Here is a 15,423-nt window from a genome sequence, read left to right as displayed (position 1 = left end):
TGGGCGTTTACACTGAAGTCTCACAGCAGCCAATCACAGCAGTGGGCGTTTACACTGAAGTCTCACAGCAGCCAATCACAGCAGTGGGCGTTTACACTGAAGTCTCACAGCAGACACGCCCCTTCAAACAGAACGTTCAAATCAGAGGCTTAAATCAAAAATGCCTTTAATTTCTAAATTAAGAACATTTGGATGTAAAATATACTAACATTACAAGTGCACCCCAGGAAACATAAAACAATAAAACGACGCAGTTCATGACCCCTTTAAATAAACTAGAATCTATACTTAGCGATAAAATTTGGATAATTATTTATCAATTTCTTAGTGATTTCAGTTCATAAGAATTAAATGTGTTGTGAATGTGTGTTAAACATCACCTTCATGAGCTTCTCAATCATCTCCTCGATGCTGATGTCGCCGTTCTGCGAGACCTTGCTCTCCATGTGGGTGAGCCACTCGCACAGCTCTTTGTTCTTCTCATTAAACACAGCCCACTCGTTCAGCCTCTCGCTCACCTGCTGCCTGCGCAGGGACAGCTGCGGGGAGGACAGACCATGATCCATCAGGGTCAAGCACACAGTGTGATTAAGAGAAGGACGTGAAGGGTGATGAGAGAAGGTGCCACAAGGTTGGTGAGCAGGAAAAGGAAAGGAAAATGTCAGTTGGACAGGTAATATTTCAGTCTCTAAAGTGTCATGCTCCAAATCTTCCTTCTCAAGGTCCTTCCTTACTATCAGGGCATCAGTGTGAAGAGGCACACAATCATTGCGATCCTCTAAGCATACAAAGAGCATTCAGCAACAGCATTTTACAGGCCATTTCTCGATTTCCATTCAGGGGCTCCCCAGAAAGCAAACAAGCCTCCTCCAAAACAACCGTACTAAGATATTTCAAGCACTTCTGTGAAGTTTTAAGATGATTATTGGGTAAACACTAAATCTAAGCATATAAAAGTCTAGTTTTGTAAAGTAGAAAATATTGAAGCAAGGTATGTTTACTTAAAGGGTTAGTTCACCCAAAAATGAAAATTCTGTCATTAATTACTTCCCCTCATGTCGTTGGACACCCGTCAGACCTCCGTTCATCTTCGGAACAGAAATGAAGATATTTTAGTTGAAATCTGATGGCTCTGAAAGGCCTCCATTGGCTCAATGGCACTTTACACTCTCAAGACCCTTAAAAGACACTAAAGACGTCGTTACAAAGTCCATCTCACTACAGTGGTTCTACAATAACTTTATGAATCGGCGAGAATAGTTTTTGTGCGCAAAAAAACCCTAAATAACGACTTATATAGTGATGACGATTTCAAAACACGGCCTCATGAAGCTTCGAAGCGTTCTGAATCAGTGAGTCGAATCATGATTCGGATCGCGTGTCAAACCGTCAAACTGCTGAAATTTGGCGATTCAAACCGCTGATTCGACTCACTGATTCATAACGCTTCGAAGCTTCATGATGCCTTGTTTTGAAATCGTCATCACTATGTAAGACGTTATTTAGGGTTTTTTTGCGCACAAAACCTATTCTCGTCGCTTCATAAAGTTATTGTAGAACCACTGTAGTGAGATGGACTTTGTAACGACGTCTTTAGTACCTTTTAAGGGTCTTGAGAGTGTAAAGTGCCATTGTGCCAATGGAGGCCTTTCAGAGCCATCAGATTTACACTAAAATATCTTCATTTGTGTTCTGAAGATGAACGGAGGTCTGACGGGTGTCGAACGACATGAGGGTAAGTAATTAATGACAGAATTTTCCTTTTTGGGTGAACTAACCCTTTCAGGAGAAAAATCAAGACTTGTTTGTAATGTATCTTGAATTTATTTATTGGATTTTCTTTTCTTGTTATAAGAATAAACCTCACTAAATTTGGTTAGATTTATGCTTAGAACAACAATTTGCCAATTACTAAGGACATTATTTTAAAAAATGTATAAGAACTATACTATCTTATGAGAAACTTACCCAATATTTTGAGCTATTTTACTAATAAATTGGCAAATCAGTTCAACCCTTTATATCGCTATTTTATTGATGTTATTAAAACTTTATGAAAACTTTGTCACCTTTATTTATATTAAGTTTTTTACAATACAGATTGTTTCAAAGCGGCTTCATAACAGGAAATGAATGCAACAAAGTTTGTTTTGAGCTATACAGCAGATCTAGAAGAACATAGTGTCATTGTCCAGCTTAAGTTTATTCATAACTGTAAAAAAGTCAATAATTGAGTTCATTTATCTATAGAGCAGCTCTGGAGAAACCAGTGATATCATCGTCCAGCTCAGTTCAGTTCTCATATGATGGTGTGAAGGGACAGACTGGCTGGCATGTGTACCTGGTGACAGGTCTCCTCCCACTGCCTCTGGAGTAATATCAGTCTCTCCTGTAGGACTGTGAGGTCATCAGCACTGAGGCCGCCGGAGAGAGACTCCCGCAGAATAAACAGCCCGGCTACATCATCGGTCCAGCCTTCAATACTGCCCTCCAATTCCTATCACACACACACACACAAACCAGACGACATTAGTTGCATTTGTGTTGAGCATTCACACTGTGTTACACTGTATAATCCTAATACAGATATGATATGTGACTCAGATAACAAGTTTCAAGTTAAAATTGGGGGCTCGTCCTTGCTTTGTAAACTTAAAGCTACACTGTGTGATATTTTCCCCCTTCTAGCGGTTAAAAGGTATATGACCATCCAGTGAATATTAGTTTCTCTTCCTCTCAATTCCGATTTCGTTTGAACTCCTACGGTGGCCGATTTAGTCCAAGATTAACATGGCTTCCAGTTCGACCTCGTCCACATTCGACAAGGTGCCATCGAGTGTTAAAACGCGAAAGGCGAAGCTTGAATTTTGGGTATGTCCCTCTTTGGCTAATGTACTTTCAAGATGGAGGGGCAACATGGCGACCCGCATTCGAACCCCTCACCCGTATGTATTTTCAATGACATATTATAAACTTACGAGAATACTTTATTACTTGAAAGAAGTAAATATACATTAATGAGCACATATATTTTTGAAAGAACTAAGAGTTTTTAGCTAAGAACAAACTAAAAAAGTTACACTGAGTAGCTTTAATGAGTTAAAAAACATTTTGGTGCGCTTGATAGTTTATTTTGGACACACGAAAATAAATTTGTACCGAAGTCAGTTTGTTCACCGTGTGAAGTCACCAGCTGGTAAGTGGCCTACATATGTGCAATGTTGTTTTGAGTTTTCTCAGATAGGCAAAGCAGCATGTTTCTTTTGAGATGTGTCGGGTTTGTTATTTTTTGTGTAGTGTTGTGGTGAAAGTGGGTAGTAGTAATTATCTCGGGAGCACATCCGTGGTTTTGAAAGCGTCGCTGGTCTGACCAGTTGCGTTTTTCACCCAGCGGGCTACAGTGCATAAATACCCCCCACCGGTAATCGCATGAAGACTAGGGTCGAGTTAGGTAGAGTTATTGGATAGGTAGGTAGAGGGAAAACTCTCGTTATTTGATTGCACTGTGTGGACTGAACTGTTTTTTTTGGGTGATTTTTCATGGCTGATATTGATGCGTTTGTTAGATCGCCGTCTTATGAATTTTTGAATAGGTGTACTAAAGAGCAATTATTAAGCATCGCTGAACATTATGAATTTGTGATTAAAGATAAAAGGCTCAAAGAAAATGTTAAAGCAGCACTAGGTAGGTTTTGCTCTCGGGGTCACCCTACAGTTGGTAAACAGTATTGTCCTCCACTACTGTCGTAAACTCTTGTCATCCTACATCAGTGGAAGCATCGCACGTGCATTTGTTGACATGACAACTATGATAGCCCTGAACACTGCAGGTGTTCTGCTTGCGTCACGTGTGAAACGTCTTCATCCCAGGTACTGTGGCATATGTTTCAGCATGTCATATGAATATAATTTCATGGGTTTTATTTTTTTCAAACACCAAATGATCGCGATGCTCACGTTTACAAGCCAGCGTGATTATAGTAGCCTAGTCTATTGGTTCCCGTTTTACAGAATCTCTATGATACTTCAGTTCAATGTTTGAGTGGTAGGTAATAACCATATATCGTCAATATTATAATATCAAGCTACCATAGATGAATCTGCAAATTTGAAAAATTGATTTGCATTATAGCTTGAGGCAAGACAAATAAACAAATATCACAGACATGTTAGGTATCCTAAAATATGATTTAGTACAACTTATGTATTTACTTGCAAGAATGTAGCCCCTCCTCCTCCAGCTCACGCCAACGAGCAAACGCTGCCCAATGTTGATCCTCGTCCTGCCTTTAATCCCATCACTTTCTCATTTCCTCTTTTTGCTTTCCTCCGACAAAACCTTTGCTTTCTTATTTTTCTGTGCTGCTTCGGCCATGACTATAACATCTGGCAAACAAACGATAGTTGGGCTCGCATGTCCGAATTTAAGGAAGTGGAGGTGGTGGTGGAAGTGACGTATATGCCGTAAAGCAGTCGAATTTTGTAGTTATTTTTGTTCTCGGGTTACTACCCGAAACCCGAAATTTAAAAGTACGATTAAAAACGATACAGACCCCGTCAGGCTATGGCAGACGTGTCATTCAACCTATTGTAAGTCGATGTATCATCACAAGAGTCTTGATAATATATTATGAGGGTTGAAAAGTTACCTAGTGCTGCTTTAAGGTGGTCTTTGGTATTGCTGTTTGGTACCTGCTTCCACAAATTATCAGTCAATCGGATACACCTGTGACCAGTGCTTCAGGCGCTCCTTTAAAGAGTTTCTCCAGTTGAGCCAAGGAAGGCTTTTGAGGACTTTGGAACTTTGGATTTGGCTTATGCTTATGTTTGGTTTGATTGTTTGCTGCACTTACTCTTCAACATTACATTACATTTCCAACCATGCACTTTGCTTTACACACTGATGTTACTGACAGAGACAGAAACACCATTATTTCCTTTAATTGATTTATTTCTATTATTCAATGTCACTTTAAATTTAGTGGTAATTAAACTTTACTTTTGAGCCTAAAATTTGGTTTGAGTGTGTCCTTTGTTTTTGTTGCTTCCCTTGAGCCAGGGGTCGTAACAGATTTTTTCAGTCAAGAAAAAATTAGAATTGAAAAAGCTGGCAACACTTTTGTTTGCTGCTGCATGAGCACTTCCTAATAAACCTCAGCGTCTCTGCGGTGCTAGCATGTATGGGTTTAGCATGATTAGCATGCACCTCAGCTTCTTACCCTCAGGCAAAGTCACAGAAACTCTTGCTGATAGTCCAGCTCATTGAGATCAGAACAGGTTGAAGTTACTTGCACAAACCTTCTGCTACACTACACACACACACACACCTCAAATCAACCCTTCTTTGCAGATAAAAAATTAATCAAAGCACGGTATTATTAATGCAGTGGTTGATAGCAGCAGACTGCACAAATACAGTGTGTGAAGCCCTTGCAGAATCTGTGAAAATGTGAATAACACGTGTGTCGTTCCCTGATGATCTACGGCTGTGTGTGTGTGTTTTGTGATGGTTGTCTTTGAGTCTCTTGTTTGTCCTGAGCAGTTAAACTGACCAACGTTCTTCAGAAAAATCCTCAAATTCTTCAGTTTCCAGCATCTTCTGCATATTTGAACCCTTTCCAGCAGTGACCGTGGATCATCAGGGAATGAGACAAGCACACACACACACACACAGCCGTGGATCATCAGGGAATGAGACAAGCACACACACACACACACCGTGTTAAGAATCAAGGGTACACTCTAAAAAAAAAAGGCTCGTAATCATAGGGGAACCTTTTTTAGTGCTAAATAGCACCAATTTTGGTGCTTCAGTGGTTCTTTAGCGGTTCTTCAGAGGTGCTATATAGCACCTTAGTCAAAGAACCGGTGAAGAACCTCTGAAGAACCGCTGAAGAACCTCTGAAGAACCTCTGAAGAACCACTGAAGCACCAAAATTGGTGCTATATAGCACTAAAAAAGGTTCCCCTATGATTACGAGCCAAGAACCATTTTTGGTGCAATATAGAACCTTTTTTTTTTTAGAGTGTATGTAAACTTTTAAATGGGTAATTTTTATAAATTCAGCAGTTTTTTGTCTTGTCTATCTTATTCAGGACAGCACTAAATAAAAATAAACATGCATTTTGTATGATCTCTCTTATTTTGTTAAAATTATTCACATTTTCCACAGATTCTGCAAGGGGTTCACACACTTTCAAGCAGCACTGTATGTAACATTATTATCTATTCTAGACCAAAACTGGTTAAGCTGTGCTCTGACACAAATGAAAAGAAAGATACTCAGATGTTGCTGAAGCAACACGTCTCCAGAAGGTCACAGGACACAAGATGAGTCAGATTTCGTTTGCGTACCTTGCAGCGAATCTGTTCTGTGTGCAGCTCCTCATGGTGGTCGGGTAAAGGCACAGAGAGCTTCTGCTTAAAGTCCCTCAGCTTCTCGTGTGATGCAGCAATGCCTTTCTCACACTGATCCCAGTCCTGCACACACAGCCACAAAGAAACAAATACTGTGAAGTCATGAGAGAGCGAGAGAGAAAGTGGCACTCTGCAGTTGCAGCAGTCTGACAAGATATGCCATAATGTATCTTAGAAATATCAAGCTCAGCTGTTTTTATTGCGCTGATGAACGTGCTTATTACAACACTCAAGTCGGATAGAGATGTTCGGTGATCATCACATTTGTAATCAGGACTGTACTAGAGAAAGTCACATGAAGCCAAATGTGGCCAGAGCAAAGGGTCATGGTCCTGAGACACAAGAGAGACACAGAGAGAAAGATTATCATGCAGAGATAAAGCAGGGAGGTACCTTCTATCATGGAAGAGAGAGGGAGAGAAAGAGGCAGAGGCCGAAGGAAAGAGGAGCCATTTTCCTTTGCAATCCAAAATTGTTGTGTGTGCCCCAGTGTGCTGCGTCAAAATGGAGCGAATGTCTGCCTGTCCCTGCTGCCCCGCTCGGACTCCCTCCCACATCCTGAAGATATTCCTCTCGCTGCCTCTTCCTCCCGTTCGCTCTCTTTCCTCGCCCTCACACACACACACACTAAACACATCACACACTCGCTCACTCTCGTTATGCTACAGTAGCGTGCCTCTGTTTGCTCTCTAATGTCAGATGCAAAGTCCTCCACTTTCTCTCTGCACTATGAACAACAGATCCATTTATAGTTTTTTTTGTTTTGCTTTGCATTTTTCAGCACTGCAGCTATATTTTCATATTTCTGACATCTGTAGCTCAAAATAGCTTGTAACTCTGACAAACACAAAACAACACAACAACCTGACCTTTAAAATGTTTAACTATAGGCACAGCCCATACGTTTTGGGTCAGTTCACCCAAAAATGAAAATTAGCCCATGATTTTAGCCCATCCTAGCTGTATATGACTTTCTTCTTTCAGACGAACACAATCAGAGTTATGTTAAAAAGTGTCCTGGCTCTTCCAAGCTTTATAATGGCAGTGAAAGCCCAAAAAAGTGCATCCATCCATTACAAAAGTACTCCACACGGTTCCAGTGGGTTAATAAAGGCCTTCTGAAGGGAATCGATTGTGTAAAAAAAATATCCATATTTAAACCTTTATAAAGTAAAATGTCTAGCTTTCACCAGACCGTCTTCTGTATTCAACTTATGAAGAAAGTGTAAGCAGTTCAAAACGCTTCAAAAATCTTCAAGGCCCCCAGAATATTTTTGAACATGCAATATGTCAAAGCAACAGACCCTGTTTTATTCTAGCTTAATGCATACATTTTTTATCCACATTTGGGTAAGTTTCATTAAAAAAAGCAACATTTTAAAGTCCTCATGAAATCAAAATCTATCTTATTTACTTTGTTAGCCCACATTACAGGTCTTTGGGTGAACAATTAATCCGTGCAAGTTAATACAAGGTAATCTTTAATCAAAATCTGAAAAGTAACTTCCGGTCTGGAATGGCGTTCCCTTTCCGATGACGACTGTGTGGCGGCTTGGGTTTGAATATCCTTAACCACTCCAACCGTTAGTCTGCTATGAGCGAGAGATGGAGAGGAGGAGCGCTGAAGTAAAACCCTGCCCTCTATTCAATATTTCGTTTCACTTGGAAATAAGTCACAGCACTGAAGAAAACTCAGTTGCAACTTCCGGTTCACAGGGACTTTAAGCAAAAAGCTGAGACAATAACGTTTTTGTCAAAGACTACATCTGGATCAGATTCAGAGCGATGATCAAACACTGATGGAGTAGATCAAGTCCATCAACAACCCAAAGCCTCACAGTCCTGTAGCTCGTCCTGGGGTCGACATTTCATTCAATAACATTAGACAGTTTTGATTTATATGATGTTTATGTTGATAATTGCGTTATATGCATGTGATTATATATGATATCGCTTGTTTCTGCTTCTTTGCCTGTGTTTTGATAATAAGACTGTATTCTCTCACAAGATGTGTCATTGCCTCCTACCGTATAACAGTGAAAACACGGAAAGCCAGAAAGAGTTAAATGCAACATATTTAAAGGTTACCTAAAGTATATTTGCAATAGTTCCACTTTAGCACAACCAAATATATTTACGTATATGTGACCCGTGCTGGCAAAATGAGTCGCAATGAGCAAATTTTCAAATATTCGTTTTTGTTTTCACATTTTCCATGATATCACAATTGTTTGATTAACATTAATGAAACATACAGCCTATATATTCAGACCTACTGTACCGCACGGATCTAATATAATGTCACTCATCAGATATTTTTCCCCAACAGTTAAACAAATGTTCCATTAAGACATAACAGATAATGTGTGCGTAAATACAGGCCAAGACAGATATTTTGAAATATCTGTGATAATTCTGTGTATTTGTGTATCACACACTGTCTCTGAGATCGTTTTAATGGACAAAGGAAAGGTACTCCTCTCAGAAAACATACAAATAAAGACACTTTTAGATGTTTAATTGCTATTTGGAGCATTGGGATTGCTAGACGAGGGCTTAATGAACTCAAAAAAACTCAAAATCGACATTTTTCACTTGTTTTTCCTGTAGCTTAAAATGAACCTGTGCGCATTCGGACACATTTTACGGGTCACAAATCTTAAGTTGGACCTCAGCACTATTTACCAAAAACTAAAGTGCATTAAGTACAAAATGAGTTCCAATTTAGCAGGCTTTAATTATATTAATTTAGTATACTAAAAGTACAATTGCATGGTATATTAAGTACATAAATATGTAAATGTATTTGTCGTACACGTAGCATAAAATAAATGTAGCTCAAATACATTTTGGTATATTTATTTATCACTAGGGATGTATTTCCTTACCCTCAACAAAGAAAGCAGTTCTTTCTTCCTTTCATCGAGGCGGATGTTAATGGTCCTCCAGCGCTCCTGCACATCGGTGAGCTCCGTTTGAAGCGAGGCATCCGCTCTGGCATCCGCCCACAGGAGAAGCTGCCTCCCAGCCTCCACCGTCAGGATGTAGCTGCCCTGTTGCCTCTGGAGCACACGCTCCTTCAGCTACATGGAGAAAAGTGGACATCCATATTGCTTGAGGCTATTTGCTAGAGGTATTATTTCTATGTGTACACGCCTAAGGCTATATCTTTACCTGTATGTGGTCTAACATCCCACGGATCTGCTGTAGCGCTACGGACGCTCCCTGCTGTTGGTCTTCCGGTTCAAGTGACACCTCTTGCAACCAATGGCGCAGTTTCTCAATCAGATCTGTGTACCGCTGCCACTGCCGAACCAAACTGTCAATAATCCCCCGTCTCTGCTGGGCCCGCCGCACCACACCTTGCCACTGGTTACTAAGCAGTGCCAGTTTCAAGCCAAAGTCATCCCTTTTGTGTGAGAGGACAAAAAAAGACTGTCACTTTAAGTATTTTTGAATTAAAAGAATAAACGAATAAACAAAAATTACCTGTCCTCCACTTGTCCCTGATTCAGTAGCTGATGTCCATCATTGATGATTGAGTATAGAATCTGTTGTCGACTAAACATGTCTGCTTGGAATAGCTATCCACACACACACACACACACACACACACACACACACACACACACACACACACACACACACACACACACACACACACACACACACACACACACACACACACACACACACACACACACACACACACACACACACACACACACACACACACACACACACAGTTTAGTAAAGCAGTTCCATAAAGTAGGTCATTAAACTATGACTCAATGCATTTTATGCTGCATATTTCGATTATTTTTAACATAGCCATATATTAAATATATAGCCTCGCCATGGGCGTCGTAACCATTTTATGTGGGACAAGACCCACCCACTTTTTACGATCAATGATATTGGACCCACTCACTTTTATCATCTCTAACATTCAGCATTCATGTCTGTTTACCTACCCCTAATCGATAAACAGTTATTATTAAACACGTTAGACGCTTTTTTCCACTTTTCTAATATATTCTTCATTTTTAGTGAAAATAAATGCCTTTCCGATCTGATATGTGATGGGGAAAGGGAGAAGATTGAGTTCGGCAAAAGGCAGACTCGAACCGCGAGTCGATTTGTGTCAAAACTAGATGCCGTGTGTCTTACCCCTACACTACTGCCGCTCTCAATGATATGGCGATTTCCGTAATTTTGTCTTTCCGAACTATACGTTTAGCAAGCAAAGTGGTATAATTTGTACTTAATGTAATTGGCATCTACTCCAGTAAAAAATTTTTTGCTTCCGACGCCCATGAGCCTCGGTAATACAGCCATCTTATAATTAGAGATGCACCGATTGCAATTTTCTTGGCCAATGCCGATTTCCGATTTTTTTGTAAGTGTGACCTGCCGATTCCAAAGAAATATAATTGACAGCATAAAAATCTACTTTTCTTCAATGCAAAATTATATTTTCATACAAAAACCACAAGTCAGAAGAGAGCAAGAATCCACAGCTGACGTTTTTGCGTGTGCCGCTGCAAAATAAAAAAAGGAACACCTTGGAATCGGAAATGGACCAGATATGGGCCGATCATGCGGTAAATCTTCCGATTACGGTCCCTGGGCTGTCGATCAGTGCATCTCTACTTATAATGTGAGTTTTGAAATAAAAAACTGAATGTGTACATCATGGGGACAAATAAGGAATGTTTCTTGAACACCAAGTCAGCATATTAGAATGATTAAAGTTCAGCTTTACCATGACATGAATAAGTTAATTAATTTAAAAATAAATATTAAAACAGAAAATTATTTTAAATTGTAATATATTTCACAATATCACTGTGCATTTACTTGATCAAATAAATGCAGTCCAAGGGCGTGTTCACACTTGATGTCTTTTTTGAAGCGATCAGCGTCTGTTTTACATCATAATCCTATGGAGTAAACCATGTTTTCAAAAAAGCTGTGAGCGTTTTTTTAAATGCCAATGCCGATATCTGCAGCTCAAAGCATCTTTTCAAGTTCCAAAAAGTTCAACTTTTCTGATAAAAACGCCCTACATCAAGCGCTTTTTTGACAGCTGACCAATGACAAGCTAGTAGTAAGACCTGACTCGTTTCGGTAGATCGACTGACTTTCATTTGTAGCAGGTCTTCAAACTGACTTTTGTTAAGTCTAAAATATGCTACAAACCGTGCATCACCCAACCGGAGCCCTTGGACAATAATTGTGTGCTTACAATATAATATAATGTACTGTACAATATAATTTAACTTTACAATATAATGGTGCCAATATAAAAGCCAACGCAAGAGCCAACTTTCTCTTTCTCGACATGTTGTATCTTTGCACCACAGGCACTCTTGTTGCAGCTGTTGTTATATAACAAAAGACGCCCTCGGCTGCTATTTGGAACCTCTTTTTTTACTAAAAGAGCGCTCTTGTCAAAAAAGACGTCAAGTGTGAACACAGCCTTGGTGAGAATAAGAGACGATGAGCAATATAGTTTTACATACACTACCAGTCAAACGTTTTTGGATGGTAAGATTTTTTAATGTTTTAAAAGAAGTCTCTTCTGCTCACCAAGGCTGCATTTATTTTATAAATAAAAAATAAAATAAAAAAGCAATATTTTGAAATATTATTAAAATGTAAAATAACTGTTTTCTATTTGAATATATTTAAAAATGTAATTTATTTCTGTGATGCAAAGCTGAATTTTCAGCGTCTTCAGTGTCACATGATCCTTCAGAAATCATTCTAATATGATGATTTGCTGATCAAGATTATTATCAATGTTGAAAAGAGTTTTTTTTAGGATTCTTTGATGAATAGAAAGTTCAAAAGAACAGTATTTATCTGAAATAGAAAGCTTTTGCAACATTTGTACTACTGTTCAAATGTTTTTGGTCGGTAAGAATTTTTTTCAGCCACTCAGCATTTTCACTGGCCACAATTTTGCTGTTTGGAAATTACATTTTATATGATTAAAGTTGACTTTGGCATGCTTAAATGACTTTATTTTGAGTCATTTTACTTGATTTAGAAGATTTAAAACCCTTTCAAACTTCCAAATGCAGAGTGACCACCCAAATCAAGACTATATCAGCTGGTATGTGCAGGTGGGCAATATGAGCATTGGCTAATATGAGAAATGTAATATGATAGGAGTTATTTTTGGCTATATAAAAGAACAAAGAAGCAAAATAGCAATTTACAAAAAACAATAGTACTTTTTTCAGATACAGCAGGTTTATTTAATATGTATACACCTTAACTGTCACCCCCCCCTTTTTGAGAATACACATGAAAATGCACTATCCAAACTTAAAGGGCTGTAATTCAAGAATGCTTTGGAATATAGACCTAAGTTTGGTCTTGTTTTAAAGCAGACACTCGGCAGATTATTGCTGAAGTGCACACAATTAAAAATATGAAAGTATGAAAAAGTTATGGAAATTTAAATTTACTGTAAATAAAAAATACTCTACTAAATATTTTTATTTTATATAAAATATATATTTTACAAAAATGTTTTAATCTAAAATTACTATAAAATCAAAGCCATATGTCTAACCAAGTTGTGTTCCAAATTTGAAGTTGATATCACAAAAATTGAAGTTCCCATGAGATTTTGTTTAGGCGCTATACCACAAATAGCCACCGGGTGTCACACATATTCCATTGATTGTTTTTTAGATGCATTTTTCTGTAAATTTCTGTCCAAATATCCCTTCCATCACAAAATGGTCACCAAATATGGAACCCTGAGACTCAGACCTTTCCGACGATATGTGTTTTGTCAAGATTAGAAAAGATTTTTATTATAAAGTAGTTCAAATAAATGTTGTAATATAAAACATGACGACGCCCACTAGGGGAGGAGCCCGCTAGAATACTTTAAAGTACCGTTTCCATGGTAACGCAACGTCCAATTTCAAAACGGTTTTCACAGGATGAATTTTGAGTTCGTAAGCTTTCGAATGATACCTAATTTATGATAATTACTCAAATATATGATACGAAAAAAAGCCGCTCAAAAAAAAGAGTGCCAGGTGTCCCGCCAGCGGGACGGTGACAGGTAAGAGGTTAACATCTGTAGTTGTTCGATTAACATTAATGACAGACAGGTATTTAATGCATGGACGTAATATTCTGACACATATCCAGTTATTACCCACCTGTTTACATACACTTAAGCCATAACCGACTGTGGTCATGCGAGATACTCCACACGATGGACATTTTGACATCTGTGTGCGCATGTATTTGACTATTCAAGCGCAAGGAGAACTGGTCGCGCGTGGGAGAGAGAGAGAGCGCACGCGAGAGTTGTGTGTCATTCAGCGTGATTTCGCCTATCCTGCCTTCACTAACTGCAAGTAAATCGATAAAGAATTGTAGTTTTGTGATACGGCGGTCTTGGCATTTCATTTGGCTGTAGGGTGAAATTATATTCAACCCGCTAAAGTGGCTAGTGTGAGTGGCTGCCTCATCCGCCACAGCTGAAATCTACCCGCATTTGGCGGGTGTTAATGTCAAGCCCTGGTTGTAATTATTCTGTCTCTCAGTACCTCATGCTCTCTCTGCTGGTCTAGCAGGCTCTGGTAGTTCCCAGAGATCTCAGCGGCCAGCTTCTCCTCTGTTTGGGTGAGGAAGGTCATCCAAGCATCACACTTCTCCACGAAGGTCTGTCTTTGCAGTACCAGGGCCTGAAGTTTACTGCTCAAACAAATGCACACAAATGAATATGCCACGTCTATGGAGAACACAGACACTGAACATCAGTCGTCACACACACCTGAATCTCTCTATTGTGCGAGCAGAGTTAGACGACCAACTCCGGTTGAGGTTCTGCAGACGCTTGATTTCATTATCGTTGAGGGGAAGCTGATAACCCAACTCGTTCAGACGCTCCAGATCAGGAGAAAGACTGCTCAGCTTTAACATTTGGGTCTACAGACATGCAGATATGACAACGTTCAGATTTGTTTACACAATCTAATAATTTCACAGGACGACGGTTTTTACCTTAAGTTTTTCCATGTGTTCCAGCACAGATGTGATATCTGGAGATCCGATTGAGTCTGGTTCCTTCAGAACCTTCTCCGCTTCTTCTGACACGTGACTCAGAGAATGCAACTCCTTACTAAACCTCTCATAGTCCCTCACACCCACCTGGAGGAGAGGAAGAAAGAACAAAACACATTTGTATTTGACAGGCTTTGCAGTCTGGCATTTGTGAAATGCAATTCACACACGCAAGAGTGTCAAAACGATGAAAGTGAGTGAAAATTATAGTGTCTAATTTTAAATATACACTACCATTCAAAGGTTTGGATGCAGTAAGACTTATTTTTTGAAGGAAACAAATACATTTATTTATCAAGAATACATTCAATTGATCAAAAGTGACAGTTACAACTTTTAAACTTCCTATTCATTAATGAATCCTGAAAAATGTAGCAAGGTTGCCACAAAAATATGAAGCAGCACAACTGTTTTCAACATTGATAATAATCATAAATGTTTCTTGAGCATAAAATCATCATATTAGAATGATTTCTGAAAGATCATGTGACACTGAAGACTGGAGTAATGATTAGGTTTGGGACTTGTAAGACATTTTACGGTTCTATTAAAATTATTAAACAACTAATAAAAAAAATTGTGGTAAGAAAAAATTTGATTCAGATTTCCTCATTTCGATTCCACTAAGGTAAAAAAAAACCTTAGATATCATTCACATTTATTCTACGTCTTATTGCAAGACATTTAATTGTAGCTGAAATACCACGAAAGAAAAAAGGCTAGGAACTTTTGCCTATGGTTTAAAAATACCATAGCAGAAACAACTAGCCTAACTTATATACGTTTCAAGCATCATTAAAGAAACACTCATAAAATAACAAATAAACAAATTAGCAATTGCACAAATAAATACAAGTTAACAAAGATACGATTGAAATAAAAATGTTCAGGTGTTTAGGTACAGA

At 38.8% G+C, this 15,423-nt stretch overlaps 1 protein-coding gene across 1 annotated transcript in view; it reads right to left on the bottom strand.

Annotated features, from left to right (window-relative positions):
• Positions 1-15,423, bottom strand: part of syne1a (spectrin repeat containing, nuclear envelope 1a) — a 248,224-nt gene that overhangs the window by 30,239 nt on the left and 202,562 nt on the right. Inside the window, exons 120-128 of the mRNA XM_079830658.1 lie at positions 14,459-14,605; positions 14,229-14,383; positions 14,002-14,149; positions 9,908-10,002; positions 9,593-9,827; positions 9,307-9,501; positions 6,356-6,481; positions 2,342-2,497; positions 381-539 (exon numbers count right to left, since the gene is read on the bottom strand). Coding sequence (XP_079686784.1) covers positions 381-539; positions 2,342-2,497; positions 6,356-6,481; positions 9,307-9,501; positions 9,593-9,827; positions 9,908-10,002; positions 14,002-14,149; positions 14,229-14,383; positions 14,459-14,605 — 1,416 coding nt within the window. The remainder of the gene's footprint in view (positions 1-380; positions 540-2,341; positions 2,498-6,355; positions 6,482-9,306; positions 9,502-9,592; positions 9,828-9,907; positions 10,003-14,001; positions 14,150-14,228; positions 14,384-14,458; positions 14,606-15,423) is intronic.

The sequence above is a fragment of the Gobio gobio genome, assembly GCF_949357685.1.
Source record: "Gobio gobio genome assembly, chromosome: 12".
NCBI classification, from domain to species: domain Eukaryota; kingdom Metazoa; phylum Chordata; class Actinopteri; order Cypriniformes; family Gobionidae; genus Gobio; species Gobio gobio.
This window is presented reverse-complemented; position numbering and strand designations above follow the sequence as displayed.